At 40.0% G+C, this 23,425-nt stretch overlaps 3 protein-coding genes across 3 annotated transcripts; 1 reads left to right on the forward strand and 2 right to left on the reverse strand.

The window, feature by feature from the left end:
• Positions 1-221: 221 nt before the first annotated feature.
• On the reverse strand, positions 222-11,865 carry znf653 (zinc finger protein 653). The gene is made up of 10 exons (XM_022196442.2): positions 11,533-11,865; positions 10,487-10,527; positions 8,919-9,224; positions 7,402-7,958; positions 7,132-7,309; positions 5,530-5,614; positions 5,271-5,388; positions 5,068-5,182; positions 4,887-4,986; positions 222-3,591 (listed from the first exon to the last, which is right to left on the reverse strand). Exons 1-10 carry the CDS (start codon positions 11,826-11,828, stop codon positions 3,414-3,416), a joined length of 1,974 nt encoding a protein of 657 aa, XP_022052134.2. The 5' UTR covers positions 11,829-11,865; the 3' UTR covers positions 222-3,413.
• A 448-nt stretch (positions 11,866-12,313) lies between these two features.
• Positions 12,314-14,576, forward strand: swsap1 (SWIM-type zinc finger 7 associated protein 1). Its single transcript, XM_022196436.2, has 2 exons — positions 12,314-12,869; positions 13,748-14,576. Exons 1-2 carry the CDS (start codon positions 12,600-12,602, stop codon positions 14,315-14,317), a joined length of 840 nt encoding a protein of 279 aa, XP_022052128.2. The 5' UTR covers positions 12,314-12,599; the 3' UTR covers positions 14,318-14,576.
• Positions 14,577-14,704: 128 nt separating this feature from the next.
• epor (erythropoietin receptor) lies at positions 14,705-22,489 on the reverse strand. The gene is made up of 8 exons (XM_022196443.2): positions 22,097-22,489; positions 21,782-21,917; positions 20,799-20,965; positions 19,739-19,890; positions 19,502-19,658; positions 19,336-19,423; positions 19,137-19,224; positions 14,705-18,167 (listed from the first exon to the last, which is right to left on the reverse strand). Exons 1-8 carry the CDS (start codon positions 22,197-22,199, stop codon positions 17,433-17,435), a joined length of 1,626 nt encoding a protein of 541 aa, XP_022052135.2. The 5' UTR covers positions 22,200-22,489; the 3' UTR covers positions 14,705-17,432.
• Positions 22,490-23,425: the final 936 nt, after the last annotated feature.

The following is a 23,425-nucleotide window of genomic DNA, read 5'->3' on the forward strand; positions in this document are numbered from 1 at the left end:
CCAGCCTTCATCTGACTAAAAGGGTCCTGTATCTGTGAAGAGACTTTATGACGATGTGTCATGACACTTACGCTTTTCATGTCTTTTCTTACACCCACACTGCGTCATGAACACGCACACACACACCCTAGAAGGCTTTACACAAGAGGGAAAAAAACACACTGAATATTATTCATCATCAGAGTCAGTAAAGTAAAAGAAAAGTACAACACAACCACCAGGCGTATTCACATGTTTTAGTGATTCAACAGGTCAAAAAACCCGACAGAACGGAGAAAAGTGCATTTGCTTGGAAACAGACGGAACAAGAGACAGAAACACAAAAGGAGTGAGGTGAATTTTCCTGAGAAACTGTCACATTAATCTCACAAGCTTTCCTGTGAGTCGGGACACTGGGATGGTGAAAAGAGATAATAGAAAAACACAAGATGAAGACGGATCTCATGGCCAAAACTACCGATGCTCACTTTGAATGACTGAAATGGAAGAATGATACGTATCATTACAAGCAGCGTGGGGAGACGCATAACAGTCAAACCTCAATGACGTCAATTTCAAAGCCCTAATTCTGAACACATTTAACACACATTTGTAGTGCTTTGTCAATATTTACCCACCAAACTGAGAACAATGTCATCAGTAATCACTATTGTTGGTGTAATAAAGGACAGAACGAGCCTGTTTAAAGGTGGAGTCGTAGCTCGCTAGCATGTTTACCATCTCTCCATCTCTTCCACCTTTAATCCACGTTCTGTGCACGAGCTTACATGTAGAACTCACTGGAATAGTGTTATCTGGATCAGTCCCAGCATTTGGTTTGTTAGCAGTGTACGGAGCCACAGTTTTTATCGTCAATCTTCAAATGGATTTTACCAATGTTTTGCATGTTTGAACACATTAAACACTAAAGTTGTAGACTGTATATAACAGACTGGCGTAAACTACATGATGTCACCCACTGTTTGACCAACTCTATCTTTTGAAACCATATGACAGAGGCCACACCCTAAAAAATAATCCTGCTTTATTGTCTGTTCTATTCTAAATGGCATCATAAGCTACAAAGTAAACATCGTGGTGTACCGAGGGATCATGAACTCATCAGGGAAATGTTTACTGAGGTAACAAATCAAGGGAGAAAACGGAGCAAGTGAAGATGCGAGGACTTCTTTTTTTTTTACAACCAGACGAGTCGCCCCCTGCTGGCAGGTTTAAGTCATTTCCATATTAGACTAAGTCACAGATCGTAGGCTTCAGGGGCCTCATTTATAAAACATTGCGTAGGATTGCGTTTGTTTTAGAAATCACAACGTACACAGCGTACGCCACTTTCTACGCAAAGTTTGTGATTTACGCCCTGTTTTGTGCGTAAGGAAGCATCAAGAATCAAGGTTGGCGCACCGGTGCGCACATTCTCACGCCAAGTTTGTTTTTGTAAATCACAACCTTTGCGTAGAAAGTGGCGTACGCCACTTTCTAGCCCTGTTTTGTGCGTACGCAAGCTTTATAAATGAGGCCCCAGGTCATTTCCTGAGTGCATTTCATGGCGCTGTATCCTCCTCTTCCACTATTTGCATGTCACCATTTTCAAAATCCTCACTATGAGAAACAACAATCTCCGAGTCCGAGAAGTAACCCACGTGTTTAAAATGTAAAGTTTTGCCTATAATTTAAATCAAGCACAAGACAACTGTGATTGATTTAAAGATGTCCAGATGTCAAATATTAGGATTGAGGCCCGCCACAGAGTCTTTTTTTTTAACTTAATGGTGTCCACTCTTTTGTAAACACAATCCTTAAATCTGCAGATGTGAGAATGGGAGAGCGGCTAGCTCCAGACAGAAGACATTAAGTGTCACTGATGTCTCTGTCATGGTGCCCATTTGCTTGCCAAACTCCTGCTCTCTGCCTGGAGGCTAAGGGGCACCTCCAACCAGGCCCTACTGCTAATGTTCTGATATCATGTGGAGAAAACAGGTTTTTACAATTTTCTGGAGCTTTAAGAGCAGATGGAGTGCAGTTTTTTCTAGATACATGACTAATTTTAATGCAACTTTAATGTACTTTGAAGTAAATATCATCTAAAAAAAATGTATTAAATAACTCAGATTGGATCAGGGGTGAAAACAACTTTTTCGGGACTTTGCATCAATGTAGAACAATTTCCAAAGCCTACAAAAATGTTAAATGTTTTGTACTTTTGGGACGCCTGTATAGCTCAATGGGTTAAGCAGGTAAATCGTATATAGGGGCTGGTGTCCGACGCAGCGGCCAAAATGTTTTGTACTTTTAACCGACTCTTTGCTAAGTGCCTCCTCCCTTGGGTACTGTTGCCACACATGTTCTCATCCAGGACATTTGGTCGTTACAAAGTGAAGACGATAGATTTACCACTCAAGAGTTGTTGTCGCAGTCGGGTATAATAAAGCTGAGCCGTGCGTTAGCTGAAAAGTACCTTCAGTCAATTTTCAATGTTCCACACTGAGTCGTTTTAAAATGAGAATCCTGTAAAAGGGTTACAGAAACTTGACGGCTACATGCATGACGAGATCGAGCATAAAGTTGAATGAACCCCTCAAAAAAATATCCACCATCTTCTGCTTATAATCTATGGAGAAAGCAGAGGACCTAAGAAGCAGAACTGTTCTTGCACAACCAGTTAGTACGAGTATTTAGAGCACAATGAGAAAAATGTTACGGACAGACTGTTCTGGTCTAACTGCCTAATATTAGCTGCTTAGCTTTTATAATCAGAAAAGCAAATCCAATGCCTTTTGTTTGTCAAATTATGTTCCAACCTTTGAAGAAGAAAGGTTTTAATGTTTAGAACAAGATGGAATATATGTGAGAAAACAAGATTAGCTGCTGGAATGGAAGCTCTCCTGTCTCCTACACAATGAGGGAATACGATGAGTGGATGTCTGGTTGTGAACATGGACTTTAACCTAATCTGTGGTATAAAATGCAACGAACCATGAAAGCAAATATAACGACTGTAGGTAGTCTGCTAGTTAGCCCACCGTGCTGACACATGCAGCTGATGTTTGAACATTTTCACTCTTGCAGTTTTGGTTTCGGAGGCAGTAGAAAAGTCAACTCTAGCTAAGCTTGCTTAGGCTGCTAAACAGCCTTCACCAAATAGTCAAAAACTGATTTAGTTTTCCATCTCCGCTGTACCAAACACAGTATTTTCAAAACCTGTGATCAGCCACACAGCTGCGTCCTGCACAGCTGTTACTCTGGTCCACTCCATCTACAGCCTGGATGAACACAGGCGACGTTCACGTCATCCTGGACGCGAACTTCACGAAAACCCAGCAAAGGAAAGTCTTCTCTCTTCACTGGAAGTCTTTCTTTAGTTTCTAAGGGCCAGCCTGCGCTGCTTCAGGTCCGATTCGCAGCATCAGAACACCTCAGGTTGCCTGCTTGTCAGGGTGGCTCTTTAGCTTGTGGAATTTGACGCTGTCCAGCTTCTCGAACCTCTTGTTGCAGAACTCGCAGGTGAAGTTGTAGTGGGCCTCTGGAGTGTGTTTCTTCATGTGCCAGTTCAGGGACGCACGCTGGCGACACTGGTAACCACAGATTTCACACCTGACGGATGGGGATGTTGGTGAGAAGAAGGAAGAAAGAGTTAAGAACAGATTCATGGAAATACTGAAATACAATGGTAATAATTTATTTATAAAGCGCTTTCAGTCTAACTGTTGTACACAGAGATAAAAGCAATAAAAACATCAGAAATCCATAAACATACTGAAGCAATAAAAAGGACAGTATTAAAACAAACAATTTAAGACTCATATGGAACAGTGAACCAGTGGGTCTGTTGTAAATACATCAATGGAAGATTCCTGCTTGATTTCAACAGGTAGACTGTTCCACAATGTCGGTGCACGGAAACAAAAAGCCCGTTCCTCAACCGTTTTTCTACGGACTTTTGGGACACTCAGAAAACCAGTCCCCTGGGAAACCAAAACACGAGTGGACACATACGGGTTCAGCAAATTCGACAGGTACGATGGGGCAATTCCACTTACAATTTTATACGCTAGCATAAATCATCCGCAGACCAAGAAGGCTCTTCTTGAGCAAACCTGATAAAAGGACACTACAGTAATCTAAACGCAACACAACAAAAGCATGAATTAGGGCTTCAGCATCCTGAAACGACACAATCAGTCTAATCTTTCCAGTGTTTCTGAGGTGAAAAAAGGCCACTCTGGTCACCTCTTTAATATGGAACTCAAACGAAAGATGTTGATCAAAGAGCACACCAGGATTCTTGAACAACAGTCACCCAAAGACAGAGTAAAACTGTTAAACAGAAGAGTGAGTCCTGCAAGTCCAATAACCATCATTTCTGTCTTAGCAGAGTTCAGAAGCAGGACATTAGTTGATAACCAGCTCTGAACAGCTGAGAGACAGGCCTGAAGTTTAACAGTGTGAGATCTACTTTGAAGGACCAACAGCATGTATAACTGTAGATCATCTGCACAACAATGAAAAGAGATCCCAAAAGAACGCAAAATTTGACCCAAAGGTGTCAGTTGGAGAGAAAACAACAATGGACCCAGTACAGATCCCTGTGGTACCCCATGCCTGACAGTACAGGACACAGACAACACGTTGCTGAAGAAAACACTTTGAGATAACTCTGACAGGTAGGAGCTCAAACACTGGAGCACCTGGCCTGAGATGCCAAAATAATTCTGAAGTCTGTCCAGTAAAATGCAGTGATTCATGATACAGAATATAAAATATCATGTAAAATAATCTGCTTACAGAGTCTGAATATTCTAAATTTTTGGTTTAACACTAAACATCAAAGATCTGAATTTCAAACTGAGGTGCTCGGACCAAAAACGTGCAAAAATAAAATCCCTTACTGGAGTGGAGTTTCTCCTGTGTGAGTCCGTCTGTGAACTTCCAGATGATTCTTGCGTTTAAATGACTTTCCGCACGTCTCACAGATGAAATCTCTGACTCCTGCAGAAAAACTCATATTTAAATTTGGAGCTCCGTGCAGATAACAATCTAATAATTACCCAGATGTCTGTATGAACCCACCTGAATGAATGATCATGTGTCGATGCAGGTGGTTGGACAGGTAGAACTTCTTTCCACAGCCAGGATGAGGGCAAACCTTTGTCCTCCCTTTCCTGTGAACTAAGTTCACATGATTCTACAGATAACAGACAAATAGTTATTTTAATCTTCAATGAGGAAAAAGAGGTTGAAGTTTTAAGTCTGAATGAAAAATGTAATTTCACCTGAAAACTGCTAATTGCTACATAGACTTGGCTGCAGCCCTCATAAGGACAGTGGAACATTTTCAGCATCCCATCAGCCTCAATGACCGGGCCTCGCCTGCTTCTTTTGGACCGAACACTGAAAACACAAACACTGTGGACTTAATTCACAATTAACAGGTAAAGAGTAACTTGTGCTCTGATGTCATGGACCTTTCTAAGTATGATGTCGCAGAATGAGATGCAGTAGAATCCACTCTGCGGTCTGTGGATCACAAACCTGCTCAGACTCCTCTGCAGCTCTCTGTCACTGCTCAGCTGCAGAGGATCCACGGTGGGCTGCAGCAGCTGTTTGTCACTCAAACCTGCAGAGAAAGTGGGATTAGAAAATGACACATGGAGACCATCTATCCATCTATCTATCTATCATAATGGTTAACCACATTTCTTTCATTATAAGGGCTAGGAATACATACACTTTTTTTATGAAACAGTCCTGGCTATCTAGAATCTTCCATTATTTTATATGACAATAATTGCACAATTTTTATACTAATTATATGAAAGAAAAAATAACATTTTCGATGATGGAACTGTTGTGTTTTTGCCTCATCATAAAATAGTGCTTTCCCAAAAACAGGGGCGCCCAGTGGCCACTTGCTTGGGACTCTCCAGAGTTTACTTATTTATTCACTTTGTTTAACCTTTATTTAACTTTAGTTAAGTTAGTTGAGAACTGATTCTCATTTTCAACAACAACTTTAACGACTTTGGAATATATTTTATTCCCCTCCTTGAAAACTGTAAAAACAACAACAAAAACAAATGTTTCGTGTCCAGCTTGGAAAACAAAAGACTGCAGTTTTTCACACCTCTAACTATTTGTGAAGATGCAAGCAGAAGTGGATTAAGGTGTGTTCGACTAACGGAGCATACTTTAAATCAGGATTGTGCTTCGGTACGACGGTACACTGAAAACAGAAATGAGGTCGTCGGTGCAGAAGCAGCTGTACACTTTTCATGAGCAGTGAATTCAGTTTGCTAATACGTTGACTGTTCAGACTTTATAAAGGATTTCAAACAGAGTGAGAGTTGATTTCAGTGGCATGGAGTCTGCTGACCCCTGAACATGTGTGTCATGCAGTTCTGAGAAGTGACACATAACATCAGCTTTTTCTTCTTTTTGGCCGTACGCCTCGCTTCTTTCGGACGTGTGACTATTTTCACAGTTGTCTAAGTTCAAATTATTTGAACCTTGACTGCTGTGCGTGCATTTTGCTTGACAAAGTGACAAACCATGCATAAAGTCATTGAACACTACGGGTTTTAGAGTTCACTGGTGCTGCTGTGCTTTTGTGCCAAAGTATCATTTTTATCTGGCAGCTCTCTTACAAAACTTTCCAGTAACTGCTCCGCTAAAATTCCAAAACCAAACATCTGGATTTGTAGCACATGCCTCGACTGTGCTCGTTGAAATGGCTGTGGATTCTCACTTTCACTTAAATTCTAAAATCTCCCAACTTTCCCTGTTGTTGAGAGCAGTTGTTGTTTGAAGCTGAGGCCACACCTGGACACAAACATGCACAGTGTTGCAGTCACGAGTCCCATCAAATGGCAGGATGTTTGCATGAAGCAGAAATTTGCATCTGCTTATTCAAATCAATGTAAACATCATCCCTATTCAATGGGCACAGCCGATACTGATCTTTCCCAATTATAGAGTGAGCTAAAGTCTGTTTTCAGTCTTAGAAGTCAGTGCAGGATGAGCAGTGGGTTGGTTTACTCACAGAATAGAACAGTGCCAATAATCTGCGATGTTTTAAATTTAGATTTGTTGTCTGAAAATGACATTTTCTATCACGTAGCTCCAAATGTAGCGCACCTGTCATGGAGTCCTCGTCCTCTGCTGCTCTGATTTTTGACTCAGACGTGCACACCTGGTTGTAGGTGACGCCCCCGATGACGGTGCAAGTGACTTCCTCCACGTTTCCGCTGCCCATGTTGAGCTGGATCCCCTCTGATGCCAACGCCTCATAGCTGGGGCCAGTGATGATGATTAACTAGAGAAGAAAGATGGAAAAACAACGATGACACTCAGCAGTAAAACTCTCCTTGTTGTCTCATCTCATCTGGACGTTACTCCTCCTCCTACCTGTGAGCCCTCCAGAGCCGTCCTCTGGTCAGGAATCTCACAGCCGGTCACCACTGTCTGCAGAGCCTGAGGGTCAAACAGTTCGCTCTGCTCTTGTACCTGCATGGGCGGAGGCACCGACAGCTCCGTCTGAGCGCCCAGCGGGACCGAACCGCTGAGGCTCTGTGACAGCACCGAGTCCTCGTCTGCCTTCTCCAGCTCATCAGCTAAAGACGCCGTCACCGTAACGCACTCGTAATCGTGCCGAACAGTCCCGATTTCTTCCTCTCCGAGCCTCTCTCCTTCTCCCTCCTCTCCATCCTTGCCTTGCCTCAGATCCTCAGCCTCCTCCCCTTCTTCCTCTTCCTCCTCCTCTTCAGGAATGGAGCGAAACTCAGCCGTGAGGGAGCCTTGCTGTCGCATTATCTCCATCTCCATCTCCCAGACAGGCTGTTCTGGCAGTGCAGCATCCTTGGAGGAAGCCTCTAAGCTGGGCTGGTGGTTTGGATCTGCAGCTTCTTCTATGGAGCTCAGGGTTGTATGTTGGAGGTCAGAAACATCCACATTTTCTTCCACATCTACACGAAGGGAGAGGATGAAGAAAAGAAACACTGGTCAGTAACAGGTTTAACCCTCGTGTCGTCCTGCGGGTCAAACTGACCCGTTCAAAAGTTTGAAAATGTGGAAAAAAAAATAGATTTTCACAGTGAAACTTCTGATGTCCACATTTTCAACATTTTTGGGAAATCTTGGAACATCCTTTACAAAATCCAGCGAAATTCGCTGGATTTTGGTGGATTTTTATGTGAATGTTCTTAAAGAAAATATTAGAAGCTTTAGTGATATATATGTAATCATTTAAAATACTTGTAGGATTTTTTTGTACGATTTTTACTCATTTTTTGAAAACATTTACAAGAATTTTATTGCCAAATTTGGGGGATTTTTTTAAATAAAACTTTTAAGGAATTATTTGAATTTTCATTCTGAAGGTTTTGCAAATTTTCAGAAATTTGGCGAATTTTGTTGCTGAATTTTTGGATTTTTTTTTCAGACAAGGAAACAACTAATATTTTAAAGTTTGCAAATGTGGAAAAAAAAAATTCACAGTGAGACTTCTAATGTCCACATTTTTAACATTTTTTGGAAATATTCCAACATTTTTTGGTGGAAAAAAATGTTGAAAATGTTTCTTCAGAACATTCACAAAAAAAAAATCAATGTTCTTAAAGAAAATAGAAGTTTTACTGATATGTAATCACTTCAGATATTTTTTAGGATATTTTGGATGATTTTTACTCATTTTTTGAAAACATTTACAAGAATTTTATTGCCAAATTTGGGGGATTTTTTAAATAAAACTTTTAAGGAATTATTGGAATTTTCTTCCTGAAGGTTTTGCAAATTTTCAGAAATGTGGGAAATTTTTTCAGACAAAGAAACAATATTTTCTGGTGCCCATGAATGAGGACAGCAGGATGGTTAACTAAAAACCCAAAACTTGCTATAACACAAAGCTACAAAATCCAAACCTTCACCTCTAAACTGTTTGTGAGCCTCCTTCTTTCTCTTCCTGCTCGCTGTGCCTTTAGCCACCAGCACGTCTGTTTTTGCCGCTGTATTCTCTCCATCTCCTTCATCATGCTCAGAGTCGCTCGCCTCCCTCAGTGGGGAGAAAAGATATTGCACAAAAGAGTGGTTGGAGTCACACTGCCAGATAGCGGCCGTGGAGAAGTTGGACTGGGGCTCCAGAGCTCTGAGCTGGGGCTCGTGGGGGCAGGAGTGGGAGTGTTCCTGGTACCAACACACCAGACTCTGGAGGCTCAACACACGCTGCTTCCTACCTGCAGGACAACAAGGCAGATGAATGAGAAAAAAGGCGCCTTTCAGGATATCTGGATCATATCTGAACCCACATGAAAATCCGCTGATCACATTGGAATCTCTGGTTGATTTTTGTTGAACGTTGATGAGAGTGAGAACAACTACTCTGTGTTACGCGACACATTTCTGATGTGGAAACTCATTTTTACCTAGAAAAGAAAAAACTATTTGCGTACAAAGATAACAGTCAAAGTTTTTACCCCAGAAGTCAACATTAAACCGTCCTGCACATCACAAGAATGTGAGATTACCAAATTCATGCTCCGCATCACCATTTAATAGTTTTATTTCCACTACGTTTTTATTTATCCTTTACATGACTTACATAGAGGGACCACATCTGTAACTTTGATTTAAAATCTTGTGATGTATGATGATAATAAACTGAACATGAAACCTACATCTAAGCAACTTAAACACAACGACACAGTGACATCAATAAGCCTGTTAACTATACAGTCACACAGTCTGCAGTTAGCTATGGAATCACAGGAGTGCCATAATAAAAGAAAATCTGTTTAAAAAATAAGGAAATCAATGTGTAAATATAAAGAGGAATAAATAAAAAATGAATTAATTAAACATAAAGAGGAATAAATAAAAAATTAATTTATTAAAAAACATGGAAATATAAAGGTAAATTTCGTCTTTGCTTTTCCCTTTGGTTTTTGCTTTTGTTTTTCCATTTACTCACTGCTTTTTCCTTTTTGTCATCTTTTATTACGGCACTTCTGTGATTCCATAGCTTTAAACCTGGATTATATTTTAAACTCCCCATATTAGTTTACGATTGCAGTTTGCTCGTCTTGTGAGAAAAGTGCGGCTCCAAAAATGTCCACGTTTAGTTATCTAGCGCCAACATCCACAATTTATATGAGAATATACTCATAGCTACATTTACAAACCCTGACTTGACTTAATGCGTGGATAACCAGCTTCATGTGACCGTTTAGCCTGACTGTAGGTTTAGTTAAGCCAGATGACAAAAAGATACCTTGGATATGTTAAACTTGCTTCCTAGTACAGATCTCAGGTATTATTATTGCAAACAAACTGGATTTGTACGGTCAGAATCAGCAGAATTCAACTGTTTATCAAGTCAAATAAGTAAACAGCAGCTCTTTAAAGCTGAATAAGTGTCTTGTTTGGAATGTATTTAATACAACTAGTTCTCACACAACTCACAAACCAACATGACTGATGAATGAAGGGCACCACTCACCTCTTTTCTGTTTTACTGACACTTCTGGAGCAATCTTCTTCCTGTAAGACATGAATGAGGACAGGAAACATCGTCAGAGACCCCACTCACCCTGGATATAAACAAAACGGGCCCTCAAAGTGCAAAAATTACAGAGCAGACATTAACAGCAGATTGTAAATTTGTAAAACTCTAAATTTAAAATAACTCATAGACCATGACAAGTTGTTTTGATCATAAAGTAAAATACTAGATTGCTCATTGTTTTGTCATTTTGCATCTCATTTTTGCACAATTTTGCTTTGCTTTTTTTGTTTTTTTGTCCAGCGTTTGTCTCATGCTGTTGTCATCTCGTTTCTCCTTTTTGCCGTTTTGTGTTTCCTTTTTGTCTTATTTTTGTCATTTTGTGTTTTGCTTTATTCATTGTTTTATGTGTTGTTTTGTGGGTTTTTTTGTCTCACTTGTGTTGTTAGTCTACTTTTTTATCGTTTTGTTTCTCGCTTCTGTCATTTTTGGTCTTGTTTGTGTCATTTGTGTAATTATTTTTGTCTCATTTTTGTCATTTGTCCATTTTTTGGTCTCATGTTTTGTTTCATGCCGTTTGTTGATTTTTTTAGTCATTTTGTGTCTGATTTTTGTAATATTTTGTCGTTTTTTTGTCTGACTTGTCATTTGAATCATATAGTAAAACACTATATCGTTCAGTTCCAGATACTTGTGACCAAATGTTTTGCTCATTTGTGGACACTCTGTGATCTGGAAGTTGTAATGTGTAAATGCTAAACTGAGGTATAATGTTCTTGAAACTGAACTTGTTTTTCTTCAGACATTTCAGGTTGTTCATGGTGTTTTGTAAAAAGATAATTCCCAAAATGTGAACATTCTCGGAGTGGACTTTTTTTGCACTAAAACAAAGGACATTGAAAAAAATGGAGTTGTGGTTGCTTATTGGTCATTCTACTGTGATTTTACTGGTCACTTGAGATCAAATTGGGCTGAATGTGGCCCCTGAACGACAATGAGTTTGACAGTCCTGGGTCAAACAGATGAAGTATCTCCATTCCTACCCGCAGTATTTCTGCTGGTACTTCTCTCCGTAGGTGGAGTTAAGCAGGATCAGGTACTCTGCCAGCCCGGCATCACTCAGACTGGTCCTCCGGCGGAGCTCGCTCCACAGCTTGTGCGCCTCTCCGAGATAAACCCGCCTCACGTCGTACTTCTTCCGGGACTGAAGCCGCCTCTGGGCCCGGTCGGAGTCCGTGAGTCTGGGTCTCCCTCTGCAGCGCCTCAGGACGTTCTCACCCCGGTCCCCGGCTCGGTGAGAGTCCAGAGGAACCTCCAGCTCTGCCAGGCGCTGCGCCATCACTGCCTGATCCCTACCGGAAGCCTGGCGTCTGCTTCCGGTTTGCTTCTTCTTCTGCTTGGTTTTTTTCAGCCCATTGCAAGAACGAATTTTAAGTGAACACCGCCACCTACCGGTCAATCAACGTTTTTATTAGTTTTATGAACTGTTTTGTTTTTGTTTTGAACGATTTATTGTTTTTCGATTTTCATTGCTTTGTTAAATTTCATATAATAATTTGCAAATTTACAGGAAAAAATATATTCTCTTCTATTTCCATTGTATATGTGTTTAGTCTGTTAATTTAGCCTGGTACAGTTTTTCTCTTGCTGCTAAACAGAGTGTGCTGAACCTACAGTATTTTCATTGTTTCGGCTGTTTTTTAAAATTTAGTGATGGTGTCACTTTAGAAATAAGAAAAAGAGAATAATAATAATCATGATTATAAATATACAGATATTTACACGTCAAAAAAGAATATATGTACACAGTAGTGCAAAATGACAATTGCAGAGTGAGAATACAATGCAAAAAGCAAAGAAATGAGTTATTGCCTAGTTTTACACATGATATGTAATGATGAAGATACAGAAAAACACAGAAAAAGCTGCATATTTAGAATTTTTCCAGAATTTACCTCGCAGCGGAACGTTACAGTGTATGCTTTCCACCCGGACCGCAGCAGCAGGAACACCAATGTACAAAATGTAAACAGTCGCGGTAAACTCTAACTGGAACAACTTTATCAGACGTCGTAGTTGATTAAAAGTGTTTCGTATTGTAGAATGAGCCATGGCGGACATTTTAAGCCTCGTGTTTAGGACTTTTACGTCTCCAGTGGGTCTGAAGAAGCAGCTGCCGGTCCGTCCTCCGCCTCCAGCCGCCGGCAGCAGCCTCCTGCTCGGAGACCCGGAGCTGAGCCGCTCCGTGCTGCTGCTGGCGGCCGTGACGGCGGCCTCAGAGCTGGGCATGAGAGTGGTGTTCTTCACCCAGACTCAGATCCAGAGCCTCCCGGTGTCCCTGCAGAGATGTGTTCCTAATCTGAGCCCTGAGAGCCTGAAGGTAGAAGTTTCTTTATAAACGGTAACTAATGGGAATCAGTTTTAAATTAATTATTTAGAGGTTCTTCATACATCTGAAAAGCATTTTTGAGAGATCTGTCCTATTTCAACAGCGCCTAGTTTTTAGCTGAAGGTTATCTGATCTGTGTTTTTAAAAAACTAGTCATACACACTCCTAATCCAGTTATTAATTTAAACAGTTTTGGTAATTTTCAGTCTGATTTCAGCTTCTCTTCTTGTCTTTCTCCCAGTTGGCTTTTACCGTTTTATGGTTACGTTTTTTCTTTCTACCGGTCAAATCACTTGAAGTCACTTAAGTCACTGTACCTTAATGTGTAAATACTGTTTATTGACTCTTAATACATTTAGTAGTTATGTAGAGTGTAAAATTAGATATATTTTGTTTATTGTATAGCAATTTTTTAAAAGTTTATACTAACCTTAACCCTCCTGATGTCCTCATTGATGGACACTAAAAAATACTGTTTCCTTGTCTGAAAAAAATCCAAAAATTCAGGAAAAAATACATAAACACTGTATGAACAGGTAAAATGGAAAGTAAGAGGTAAACATTAAAATGAATTAATGAATACTCAAAATAATTCACTATGTTCAGAATTTAACAATTTAGATAGTTAAACATCTGAAAAAAAGAACAAGCTGAACAATTAAACTGAATAAATAACAGGTAACATTAACAGTAAAGTTACCTGAAAGTGTTAGATTAATGATTGAAACACCAAGTGACAGTATGTAAACTTGACCAATCAACACACAAATCTATCTATCTATCTATCTATCTATCTATCTGAGTTCCAGTGAAGCAGCTACTTTGACTCACTCGGCTTCTTTCTGTCATTTCTTCTCCCCTACCTCTAGAAAATCAAGTTCTCCTACCCCCGGACGCTGGAGGAGCTCCTCCTGCAGGTGGCCGGCCTTCATGAGTCCACCAGCACGTCTCCCACACCTCCCTCCCTCATCATCGTGGACAGACTGGAGGGCTTCCTGTGCGGCGCTGGAGGCAGCAGCCACGGTGGATCTCACCCAGCACAGCTGTCCTGCGCTGCACATCTGTCTGCGCTGCTGTGCGACACCGCTGCCTTTCTTACACAAATCCTGGAGCAGCGAGGGTCAAACTCGGGCCCCTGTCGCTTCATCGTCTCCTTTCTGTCAGAAGTGGACTCTGGGCAGGGCAGTAAGGATCCCTCTGGCACAGATCCCCTTCTGGACGTCCTCGATCGCTACTTCCAGGTTCGCTGCACTCTGGACCCAGACAGAGGCTACGGAGCTGCAGCAGCTGGAGTACAGGAGGTGTGGCACATTTACTTATCTGGGAGAGGAATCACTGAGGCCTCTTTCACCAAAGACCGTGAGGAGAAGCCGGCTGTAGCACAGGAGTGGCAGCTCTTCACTCATCCAGATGGTTTAATGGAGTTTAACCTGGTTTAACTTCATCAAAGACTTCAACAGAAGGTGATGAAGGAAAGAAGCATAACTAATCTGTTGTGAAAATGTTTGATAAAGTCGAACTTTTACCAAATCTTGTTGCTTTTTCACTGATACAGAAGACTATAATCTGCCTCTCACGCCAGTTAACAGCAGTTGTAACATTTAAAGAGTTTTGAATGACTTTAATGTTTGTGAAATACATGAATAGACTGAAAAATAATTACACTGACATCAATAAATCTGGTCGTCTTTAACTGAACAGTGGTTTCCAACATTTTTTACCTCTCAACAGAAGGCACAGTCTTCCCTCTAAAGCAGGGGTGTCAAACTCATTTTAGTTAAAAAAAAAAGTAATGCACTATGCATCAAAAATAAACATTTCATATGTCATGTTAATGTTTTTATTCCATTAATCAACATGCGTGAAACATTAGATTTCAGGGGCTGATATCACAGTTAAAGTATTTTACAAATCTTCTGAAAACAAAGTCATATTCAAGAGACAATATAAATGTTCATTTTAACCCTCGTGTCATTCTGTGGGTCAAAATTGACCCGTTTTAAAGTTTGAAAATGTGGAAAAAAATATATTTTCACAGTGAAACTTCTGATGTCCACATTTTCAACATTTTTTGGTGAAAAAATGTTTCTTAACATCCACAAAAAAAATCAACCAAAATCCAGCAAATTTTGGAATTTGGTTGATTTTTATGTGAAGTAGATATGAGAAGTCTTACTGATATATATGAAATCACTTTTGATATTTTTAGGATTTTTTTGGAAGATTTTTTACTATTTTTTGAAAACATTTACAAGAATTTCTTGCCAAATTTGGTGATTTTTTAAAAATAAAACTTTTAAAGAATTATTGGAATTTTCTTCCTGAAGGTTTTACAGATTTTCAGAAATTTGGGAAAAAAAATTTTGCTGAACTTTTTTTTCAGACAAGGAAACAATATTTTTTGGTGCCTGTAAATGAAGACAACAGGAGGGTTAATGAAAGACATGAAAGGACATAGTACTCTGTTTTTAAGTTTATGCATTCTCTGCATTATAGTATAAGAAAAGACATTTTACAATGTTCATCCAAAGATCAGACTTTATCTTAACAAATATATATTTCTTAGTAAGAAAAAAGCTATTATGAAAAAGAAACTTACAGGACAGCCAGTTGTTTCCCTGTTGTGTCACACTATATTACAACTTTTTTAAAATCAAAAATCAACAATCTTTACAAATGTACTTACAAACTTTAAGAGTTGCTATAAATTCACTTACAAGATATTTTCCTTTAGCCACGAAAGCAAACAAGGATAAAAAAGTCTAGAAATTCTTCAGTTTAATGTCCTGAAATGTGTGGCTGTGCTCTGTAGATGGCAGCAGTGACTAGAAAACGAGTTCAACAGCTACAGTCACCTGAATACTACCTTAATGCTTTTCTGCAGCGCCTACAGTAGGAATCATTTCATTTGTCCCAGAAGTCTGTGTTTGGGAAATAAAAACTGCTTACTGGTCTGTGATTAAACATAAAAAAATACACATTATATACAAATACAGTGAGTTTCAGATTTGGAAATGACACTGGTGTAGTGGCCATGGAGGCAAAGTAAAATTTAAATGGTAAAGATGGTAATAGTGTGTGTTTTTGGTATCATCAACAAATCCAAAGAGGACATAAACAAATATATAGTTAAAGAGCTTGCAGTGTAGTTTTTAACAAATATTAGTCAAACATGAGTCAATAGTGCATTTGTTGGGGTTTATTTTTGTCTGCGGATGAATACACATTTAGCGCTCTACTGAATATGCATCACTTTGGCCCAGATTAAAGAACCAAAACATTTAATTTAGCATAATCTTTTGTGGTTGTTGTTTAGTGCTGTGGTTTTATGACCAGATGCTTTCAAAATTAAAGACACTCTCATCAGATCAGCTGTAATTTGAGTTCAGCGCTAATGTCCCTATACTCCTAGCAGTAGTGAGTTAGCGACGTTAGCATGTTAGCATGCTAAAGTAGCTAACTCATGCCTGCTAGCAGAGCTGTATGCTTTCAGTCTTGTTGGACTAAAATAGAAGTGCATGCTACCAAGGAATAAGCTACTATCTGACAGCCTTTCTGTCAAGGAATGCAAATATTAAGTACATTTACTCACTTAAGGACAATTTTGAGGTACTTCTGTTTGACTTCAGTCTTTCCAGTTTCTACTACTTTCCACTTCTCCACTACATTTTCAAAGCAAATATAGTACTTTTTACTTTACAACAACTATTTGACAACTTTCACTACTCTGCAGTTTAATATTCACGTCATATTATTAACTGAAAATAATAAAAATAATAAAATGCTAATATTATAGATTTAGCTACCCAGCAATATATACAGTAAATAAAATTACAATTACAAAGTACCACTATCAATTAATCCAGTAATGGATATTATTCTGAAATGACTTTTAAGTGTATTTTAATCTTTTTAAAGTAGAATTTTAATCCTAAGGCTTTAAGATTTTGAAAGCAGGACTTTTACACTGTGGTATTGCTATTTTTCACAAAAGATCGTTGTACTTCCTCCACCACAGCAGGCTTTGGATACATGGGTGTTTACTGTAAAAAGATTGAATCTTTGGCAGTTTTGGTATTCGAATTCAGCTTGTTGACAATAGAAAAATTTCAGAATATCACCAACATACCACATATCAGAAGAACAAGGAAAGAACATTTGGTTATTTTGTTAACAGTCTTTTTTTTTTAAATAAAACTTTTAAGGAATTATTGGAATTTTCTTCCTGAAGGTTTTGAAAATTACAGAAATTTGGGGATTTTTTTTCTGAATTTTTGCATTTTATCAGACAAGGAAACAATATTTTTTGGTGCTCGTAGACAAAGACAACAGCAGGGCTAATGCATCGGCATGCAGACGATGATCAGAGAATCAGTATTTGGCTGCCATTCCTGTGTCGTGGTAGTGTCCTGTACAGATCAGATAAATCCAGTGGATCCTTTAGCTTTCAGCTCCTTGGTTCCTCTCTTAACAGTTGATGAAAGCCTGTGTGGCCTGGTGTGAACATCCAGAGAGCCTTCAGTCCGAGTACAGCCCGTCCAGTTTACCTCCATCTCAGCCCTTATCATGAACCGGGTACTGCCGTGACAGGAGAGGTCTTCTGTGAGCTGAGATCTCATTCTTGTAGTCGTGGGCGTAGAAAACCGCCTTCCCAATGTCGTCCACTCTGCTCATGGGGCTGTAATCCATAGAGACCCCAGAGTCTGCAACCGCCATGTAGGTGTACAAAGGACCTTTTGCTGTCCAGGCCTGGTGAGGGTACTCGAAGCTGGACTGTGACGAAAGGCGACCCGACCCGGAGCTTTGCTGCACCGATCCCAGGTCAGAGTGGGACTCACACAACACCGTCTTTCTGGAGGCAAACAGCACCTCAAGGGGTAGGGCCTCCTCAAAGTTGTCATCCACGTGGCCGTTTTCACCCTGGTTGTTGGTGTTGAGGGTGACGTAGGCGTCCTGAGACTCCAGCAGAGACAGCTGGGAGAAGGGGACCTGGGGCTGGTGGAACGCCCGGAGGCGGTCCATCAGCCGGGGGTCATGTGGTGAGCGTCTCCACCCATCCGTCAGAGCTGAATTACCCCTTTCCAACAGCTCTCTCTCCTCCAGCCCGTTCTTCACGTCCTCCTTTCTGACGGCGCTCAAAGCTTTGGAGGCCTTGGGCGGCAGAGGAGGGGAGGACAGTGGAGGACAAAGGCTGAGTTCTGACAGGACTTCCAGAGGAGACGGACGTTCTTCTGAGTAGACGAGAGCTGGAGTCAACCACAGGCCTCCATTGGTCTGCCCTAACCACTCCTGTACACATCCATGAGGGAAGGTTAGCATGTTTATGTTAGCGTGTAACTCAAAGCTAACATGTGCTAGAGCAGGAGTGTCAAACATCCAGCCTGTGAGCCAAAACCGGCCTTCCACAGGGTCCAAAGCGGCCCTCAAAGTGTAAAAATTACAGAGAAGACATTAACTGAAAATTGTTAATTTGAAAATCTATTGATTTAAAATAATTTCTTGTTGCTTCAATTTGTTTTGATCATAAAGTAAAATACTAGACTGTTCATTATTCTTTTATTTTGTGTCTTATTTTTTGTAAAATTTTGTTTTGTTTTTATTTTTTTGTCTGTTTCCTTTGTCATATGTTTTTGTCGTTTTGTTTCTCGTTTTTTTTTGTCATTTTGTGTTCTTTGGGTCATTTGTGTAATTGTTTTTGTCTCATTTTTGTCATTTGTCCATTTTTTGTCTAATTTTGTTATGTTTCGTGTCGTTTGTCTCATTTTTTGTTGTTTTGTGTCTCAGTTTTGTCATTTTGCCTCTGATTTTTGCATTATTTTTTCTCGATTTTGTTGTTTTTTTGTCTGATTTTTGTCATTTTGATCAAGTAAAATACTGCATCACTCAGTTCCAGATACCTGTGAATAAATGTTGTGTTCCTTTGTAGACACTCTGTGATCTGGAAGTTGTAATGTGTAGATGATAAACTGAGGCAAAATATTGCTAAAATTGAACTTATTTTTCTTCAGAAATTTCAGGATGTTCATGATGTTGTGTAAAAAAAAATTCCTTCAACGTGAACATTTTTAGAACGTACCTTCTGTGCACTAAAGCAAAGGAAAAATGTGTCTTTGTAGTTATTTTTTGTAGGTTTTTATGCTGTGATTCCACTGGTCACTTAAGATCAAACTGGGCTGAATGTGGAGCCTGAACTAAGGTGAGTTTGACACTCCTGTTCTAGACTAAAGCCTCACTTATGAAGCAGCGTCGTGTTCTTACCTGAAAGTCCCCACCATAAACAGTAAAAAGCCCTTGGAATTTGCCGTCAGGAGTTGGAATAGTTGGCCAAATCTTCTTGATGAGAAACCTGAAGTGGGAGCAGATGTTGAAAATATCATTCTGGGTTTGTTTTTAGCAGTACAACATTGTTTTGTGGCTAGAAATGAAGCCATGTGTTTGGTGTTCTTGGTTGACTGACTTCTGATGGGACAGGAGCATGGCAAGGCACAGCAGGATGAGGATGAAGGAGATGACGAGAGTCAGGGACAAGATCAGCGGGTCGAGTTCTGGAGAAGGCACAGTTAGGCATTAAATCCTAGAGATCCCCATGCAGCTGGGAATACGTGGCAAATTTTATATTGTACCTGCTGGCAGAGTCTCCATGAACACTGGGTCACTCCAGGCGCTCCAGTAGCCGTTGTAGCTCAGCCCATCCAGCTTCACTCGGACCTGAACCTCGTACTTTGTACCTGACTGCAGGCCTCTCAGGATCAGCTCTGAGCTTGCTCGTGCCACCTCCACCTTCAAAATAGTCCTTAACTCATCAGTGCAAGTCCATGTGTCCCTATTCAGCCTTCATTGGTACCTAAATAACACCATACCTGCCCAACGTGGTGGCCCTCAGGAGCGTAGATGACCTCGTACATCATGCTGTCCTCCATGTACTTCAGAGGAGGAGGCACCCAGCTGACGTTCAGCTGGCCCTGCTGACCGGTGCCGCTCACCGTCACGTTACCGGGAGGGTCCAGAAAAACTGCCGGACAGACAGACATGAGGGTGAAGGTTGGAGAGGATGTTTGGAAGGAGGACTGTTCCCCAGAAAGAGTCTTTCAAACCCCGAAAACCTGCTCATACAACCGAAGATACCCCAATGCCACATGCATATGGTTTCGTAGTGAACTTTTTTCACAGCTTGTTTAATATCTAGCACACGTCTTATGGCTTGAACTAACAATCACTCCCATTGTTCATGCATTTCTAAAATAACTGATTAATGTTTTGGCTCACAAAATATCAGAAAGTAACGACAAATGTCAATCAGTGGCAGACGCCCTCAAATATCTTGTCTTGTCCACAACTCAAAGATATTCAGTTGAGTTGAGCAGGGAGGGGCCATAACAACTGTCATAGAGGAGGAAAACAACCAGAGAACATTCACAATAAAAATGCCAGAATCAGAGAATTTGAACTTTTTTCTTAGGAAACGACTTAAACCGATTGCCAAAATAGTTGACAACGAATCAAACAATCTTTGCAGCTTGAATCCAATGGCACCACTAAGCATTCAGTGGGAGTCATGTCTACTCGATGCATGTAAATTGTGTATTCAAGCTCCTTTTAGCTCTGTTTTGTTTACCACAGACTCCTGAGAACTGTCTATGTGCTGTTCAGAGTTAGACAGGTAGCATAAAAAGCTTCTCCATTTAAAAATGTCTTGCTGCGGGGACCAAAACAACCCGGACATGACCAAAACATCGAACTTGTAGACTGTAAAACCAAAACAAAGAACTGGAAAATGCTTCTGAGGGGAACTGATGTCATCTAATTATTTCTCATACAAAATATTGCACAGTAATAATAGCACAACCTGGAAGTCCAGATGCAGTGAATACAAATGCAATTCATGACATAATAAACATTAAATGCAGTAGAAAGACTTACAGACAAGCTCGACGAAGAGGCTGCGATTGTGGATCAGCATTCCCTCCCGATGAACTCGGATGTCCATCTGGACGAACATCTGGAATCGGTTCAGGTGGCAGACGAACAGCCTTTTCCCGCCTGCTGCCGGGACGACTCTCAGCGGACACCGACTGCCGTTTTCATTCCTATCAGGACAGATGAGGACGGACACTGAGGGTTCAGGGAGTTTTGTGTTGTTGTTTTGGCAATGCATTAATGCTGATCAATGCTGTTTCTATTGAATAAACACTATTTTGTTTATATTTTTGAATAGCAGGCAGGTGAACATATAGAAAAGCAAAGCCTTAAAGGAATTCTTTAAACATCCTGGTAGCTAACTCTGAAATATTTGTTTGTAGTCTGCTGGTTGCAACAATTCTAACTGTATTTAACCCTCCTGTTGTTCTCACTTACGAGCCCTAAAAAATATTGTTTCCTTGTCGTAAAAAAATCCCAAAATTTAGCAAAAAAAAATTCCCCAAATTTCTGAAAATTTGCAAAACCTTCAGGAAGAAAATTCCAATAACTCCTTAAAAGTTTCCCTTAAAAGTTTTATTTTAAAAAATCCCCCAAATTTGGCAAGAAAATTCTTGGAAATATTTTCCAAAAAAGAGTAAAAATCCTCCAAAGAAATCCTACAAATATCTAAAGTCATGACATATATATCAGTAAAACTTCTAACATTCTATTGAGAACATTCACATAAAAATCAACCAAAATCCAGCTGGATTTTGGTTGATTTTTATGTGAATGTTCTTAAGAAACATTTTTAACATTTCTTTTTTCCACTGAAAAATGTTCAAAGATTTCCCAAAAATGTTGAAAATGTGGACATCAGAAGTTTCTCTGTGAAAATCTATAATTTCCCCACATTTTCAAGCTTTAAAACGGGTCAGTTTTGACCCGCAGGACGACAACAGGGTTAACGCTGGATCCTGTGTCTGATGAGGACTGTGACTCACTGGTAGTTGTAGGTGAAGGTGTATTGATCCACAGAGCCAGCTCTCTCCTCATCTTCCTCCCAGAAACACGTGAAGTCCTTCCTGTTTTCAGCAAAGCATTTGGGGTTTTCTGACTCCTCTTTCAGCAGCATGGAGGCTGAGGAGGTGACATTTGGGTGGCATCAGTGAAGTAGCAGCACCATGTGAACAAACACACCATTAGGATCACTACCACATGACATTTATACTATATGGATATTTCCACTTATTTTTACCTAAAGATTTCGGTTTTATTCAGAATACAAGCAAGAAAAGGCCCAGCAAGGATCATCCTACCTTTCTTTTCGAAATCTCGTGCGCCCTGGACCACGGAACCTGTTCGCGCGGCGCAGAAAATCACAAAAAGTGCCAACAGTCGACTCAGGTGATCACATGTCATCCTTTTGTCTTCTCTGTGAACAGAAAGACTCGCGGCCTCTGATGTCCACCTGCATCACTGGAAGAACAACCTGCCACTAACGCGTCTGCCGCAGCTCTCTTTCGGAGGGAAACTTGTTTTTGGTTTTAGATAGCCAAACGTGGATGGCGCAACGCGGCTACGCGCCTGCTGGGGAGCGATAAGGTGCGTAAGGTCGAGCTGTTTACTTTGTACCCGAATGAGTGAAGAACAAGAGGTGGGGCGACAACGTACTACAGAAGTTTTTACTCACTTGGTGACGGGTGGGGGATCACGAGGTCATTGATATGTGCGGTTTGTTTACGGTGGCGCTTGGACGTGCGTAAAAGCGCACACGTGATGTGATTGGGATAGATGGATAGATTTACAGTAAAACCCTTTTCTTTATTTATGGTAAACGTATTTAAGCTGTTGATTGTACAGTTAAAATGTGTTTCATTCCATATTTTACTGTTTGAAAACGTTTTAACCTTTGAAGAAATTTTAATTTGTCTTGAAAATTTACATGAAAACACTACATAAAATAAAGTTTCTGTGACCTATTATAAATATTACAACATTGTTTTACATTATCAGCGCAACAGTTTGTGTATTTAACATTTAATGTGTATTTCTAGCAAAATGGAGTTCATAGCTGTCATAAATATTAAACCATATGTTTGAAATTAACACAAAAGTACCTCGGATTGGTACAAATTGTTTTGTTTTTTTTACATGAAATGAATGCAAAAATGTTCTTAAAATATTTTTTGACATTTTCCACGTACATTTAACTGTGAAAACTAGTATTATTTTCAAGAAATAGACGCAAAAATTACAGTACTGATGGTAAATATATTATGGCATGTTTCCATAAAACAAAATAGTTGTCTCCTGATTAACTTATTTACAGTGATTCAGAAAATTTACAAACATTTTCTACAGTGTAGATCGATAGATAGATGGATGGATAGATTTGAGGAGGTGGAGTTCAGGAACTTTTTAATCCCTGCATGAAACAGAAAGCAGCAGACCTAAACGGTTTCTTATCTCCTGACAGCAGCCGTATGTTTTCTTCGTTTGCCTGACATTATCAGAGCTGCAGACAAGCCTCTTTCTTCACCCATGATAAGTATCCTCAGGCGGCTCAGCGGCCCATCCCCGGCAGTTTAAATGCAATTCAGCGCCTTTTTACATCACTTAAAAAAAAAGTCAGAAAAGCTGCATGA

This window comes from Acanthochromis polyacanthus, chromosome 21, assembly GCF_021347895.1.
Source record: "Acanthochromis polyacanthus isolate Apoly-LR-REF ecotype Palm Island chromosome 21, KAUST_Apoly_ChrSc, whole genome shotgun sequence".
Taxonomy (NCBI): Eukaryota; Metazoa; Chordata; class Actinopteri; family Pomacentridae; genus Acanthochromis; species Acanthochromis polyacanthus.

Bases quoted from the DNA above. Each gene is read 5' to 3' on its own strand.
- swsap1 (XM_022196436.2), top strand. From the start codon at position 12,600: ATGGCGGACATTTTAAGCCTCGTGTTTAGGACTTTTACGTCTCCAGTG. The intron at 12,870-13,747 runs GTAGAAGTTTCT...CCCTACCTCTAG, and splicing joins TGAGCCCTGAGAGCCTGAAG to AAAATCAAGTTCTCCTACCC.
- epor (XM_022196443.2), bottom strand. From the start codon at position 22,199: ATGACATGTGATCACCTGAGTCGACTGTTGGCACTTTTTGTGATTTTC. The intron at 21,918-22,096 runs GTAGGATGATCC...TCACCTCCTCAG, and splicing joins ACGAGATTTCGAAAAGAAAG to CCTCCATGCTGCTGAAAGAG. The intron at 19,659-19,738 runs GTATGGTGTTAT...ACTATTTTGAAG, and splicing joins AGGGCCACCACGTTGGGCAG to GTGGAGGTGGCACGAGCAAG.
- znf653 (XM_022196442.2), bottom strand. From the start codon at position 11,828: ATGGCGCAGCGCCTGGCAGAGCTGGAGGTTCCTCTGGACTCTCACCGA. The intron at 9,225-10,486 runs GTGAGTGGTGCC...GTTGTCCTGCAG, and splicing joins GTCAGTAAAACAGAAAAGAG to GTAGGAAGCAGCGTGTGTTG. The intron at 5,183-5,270 runs GTGAAATTACAT...TGTTATCTGTAG, and splicing joins TAGCAATTAGCAGTTTTCAG to AATCATGTGAACTTAGTTCA.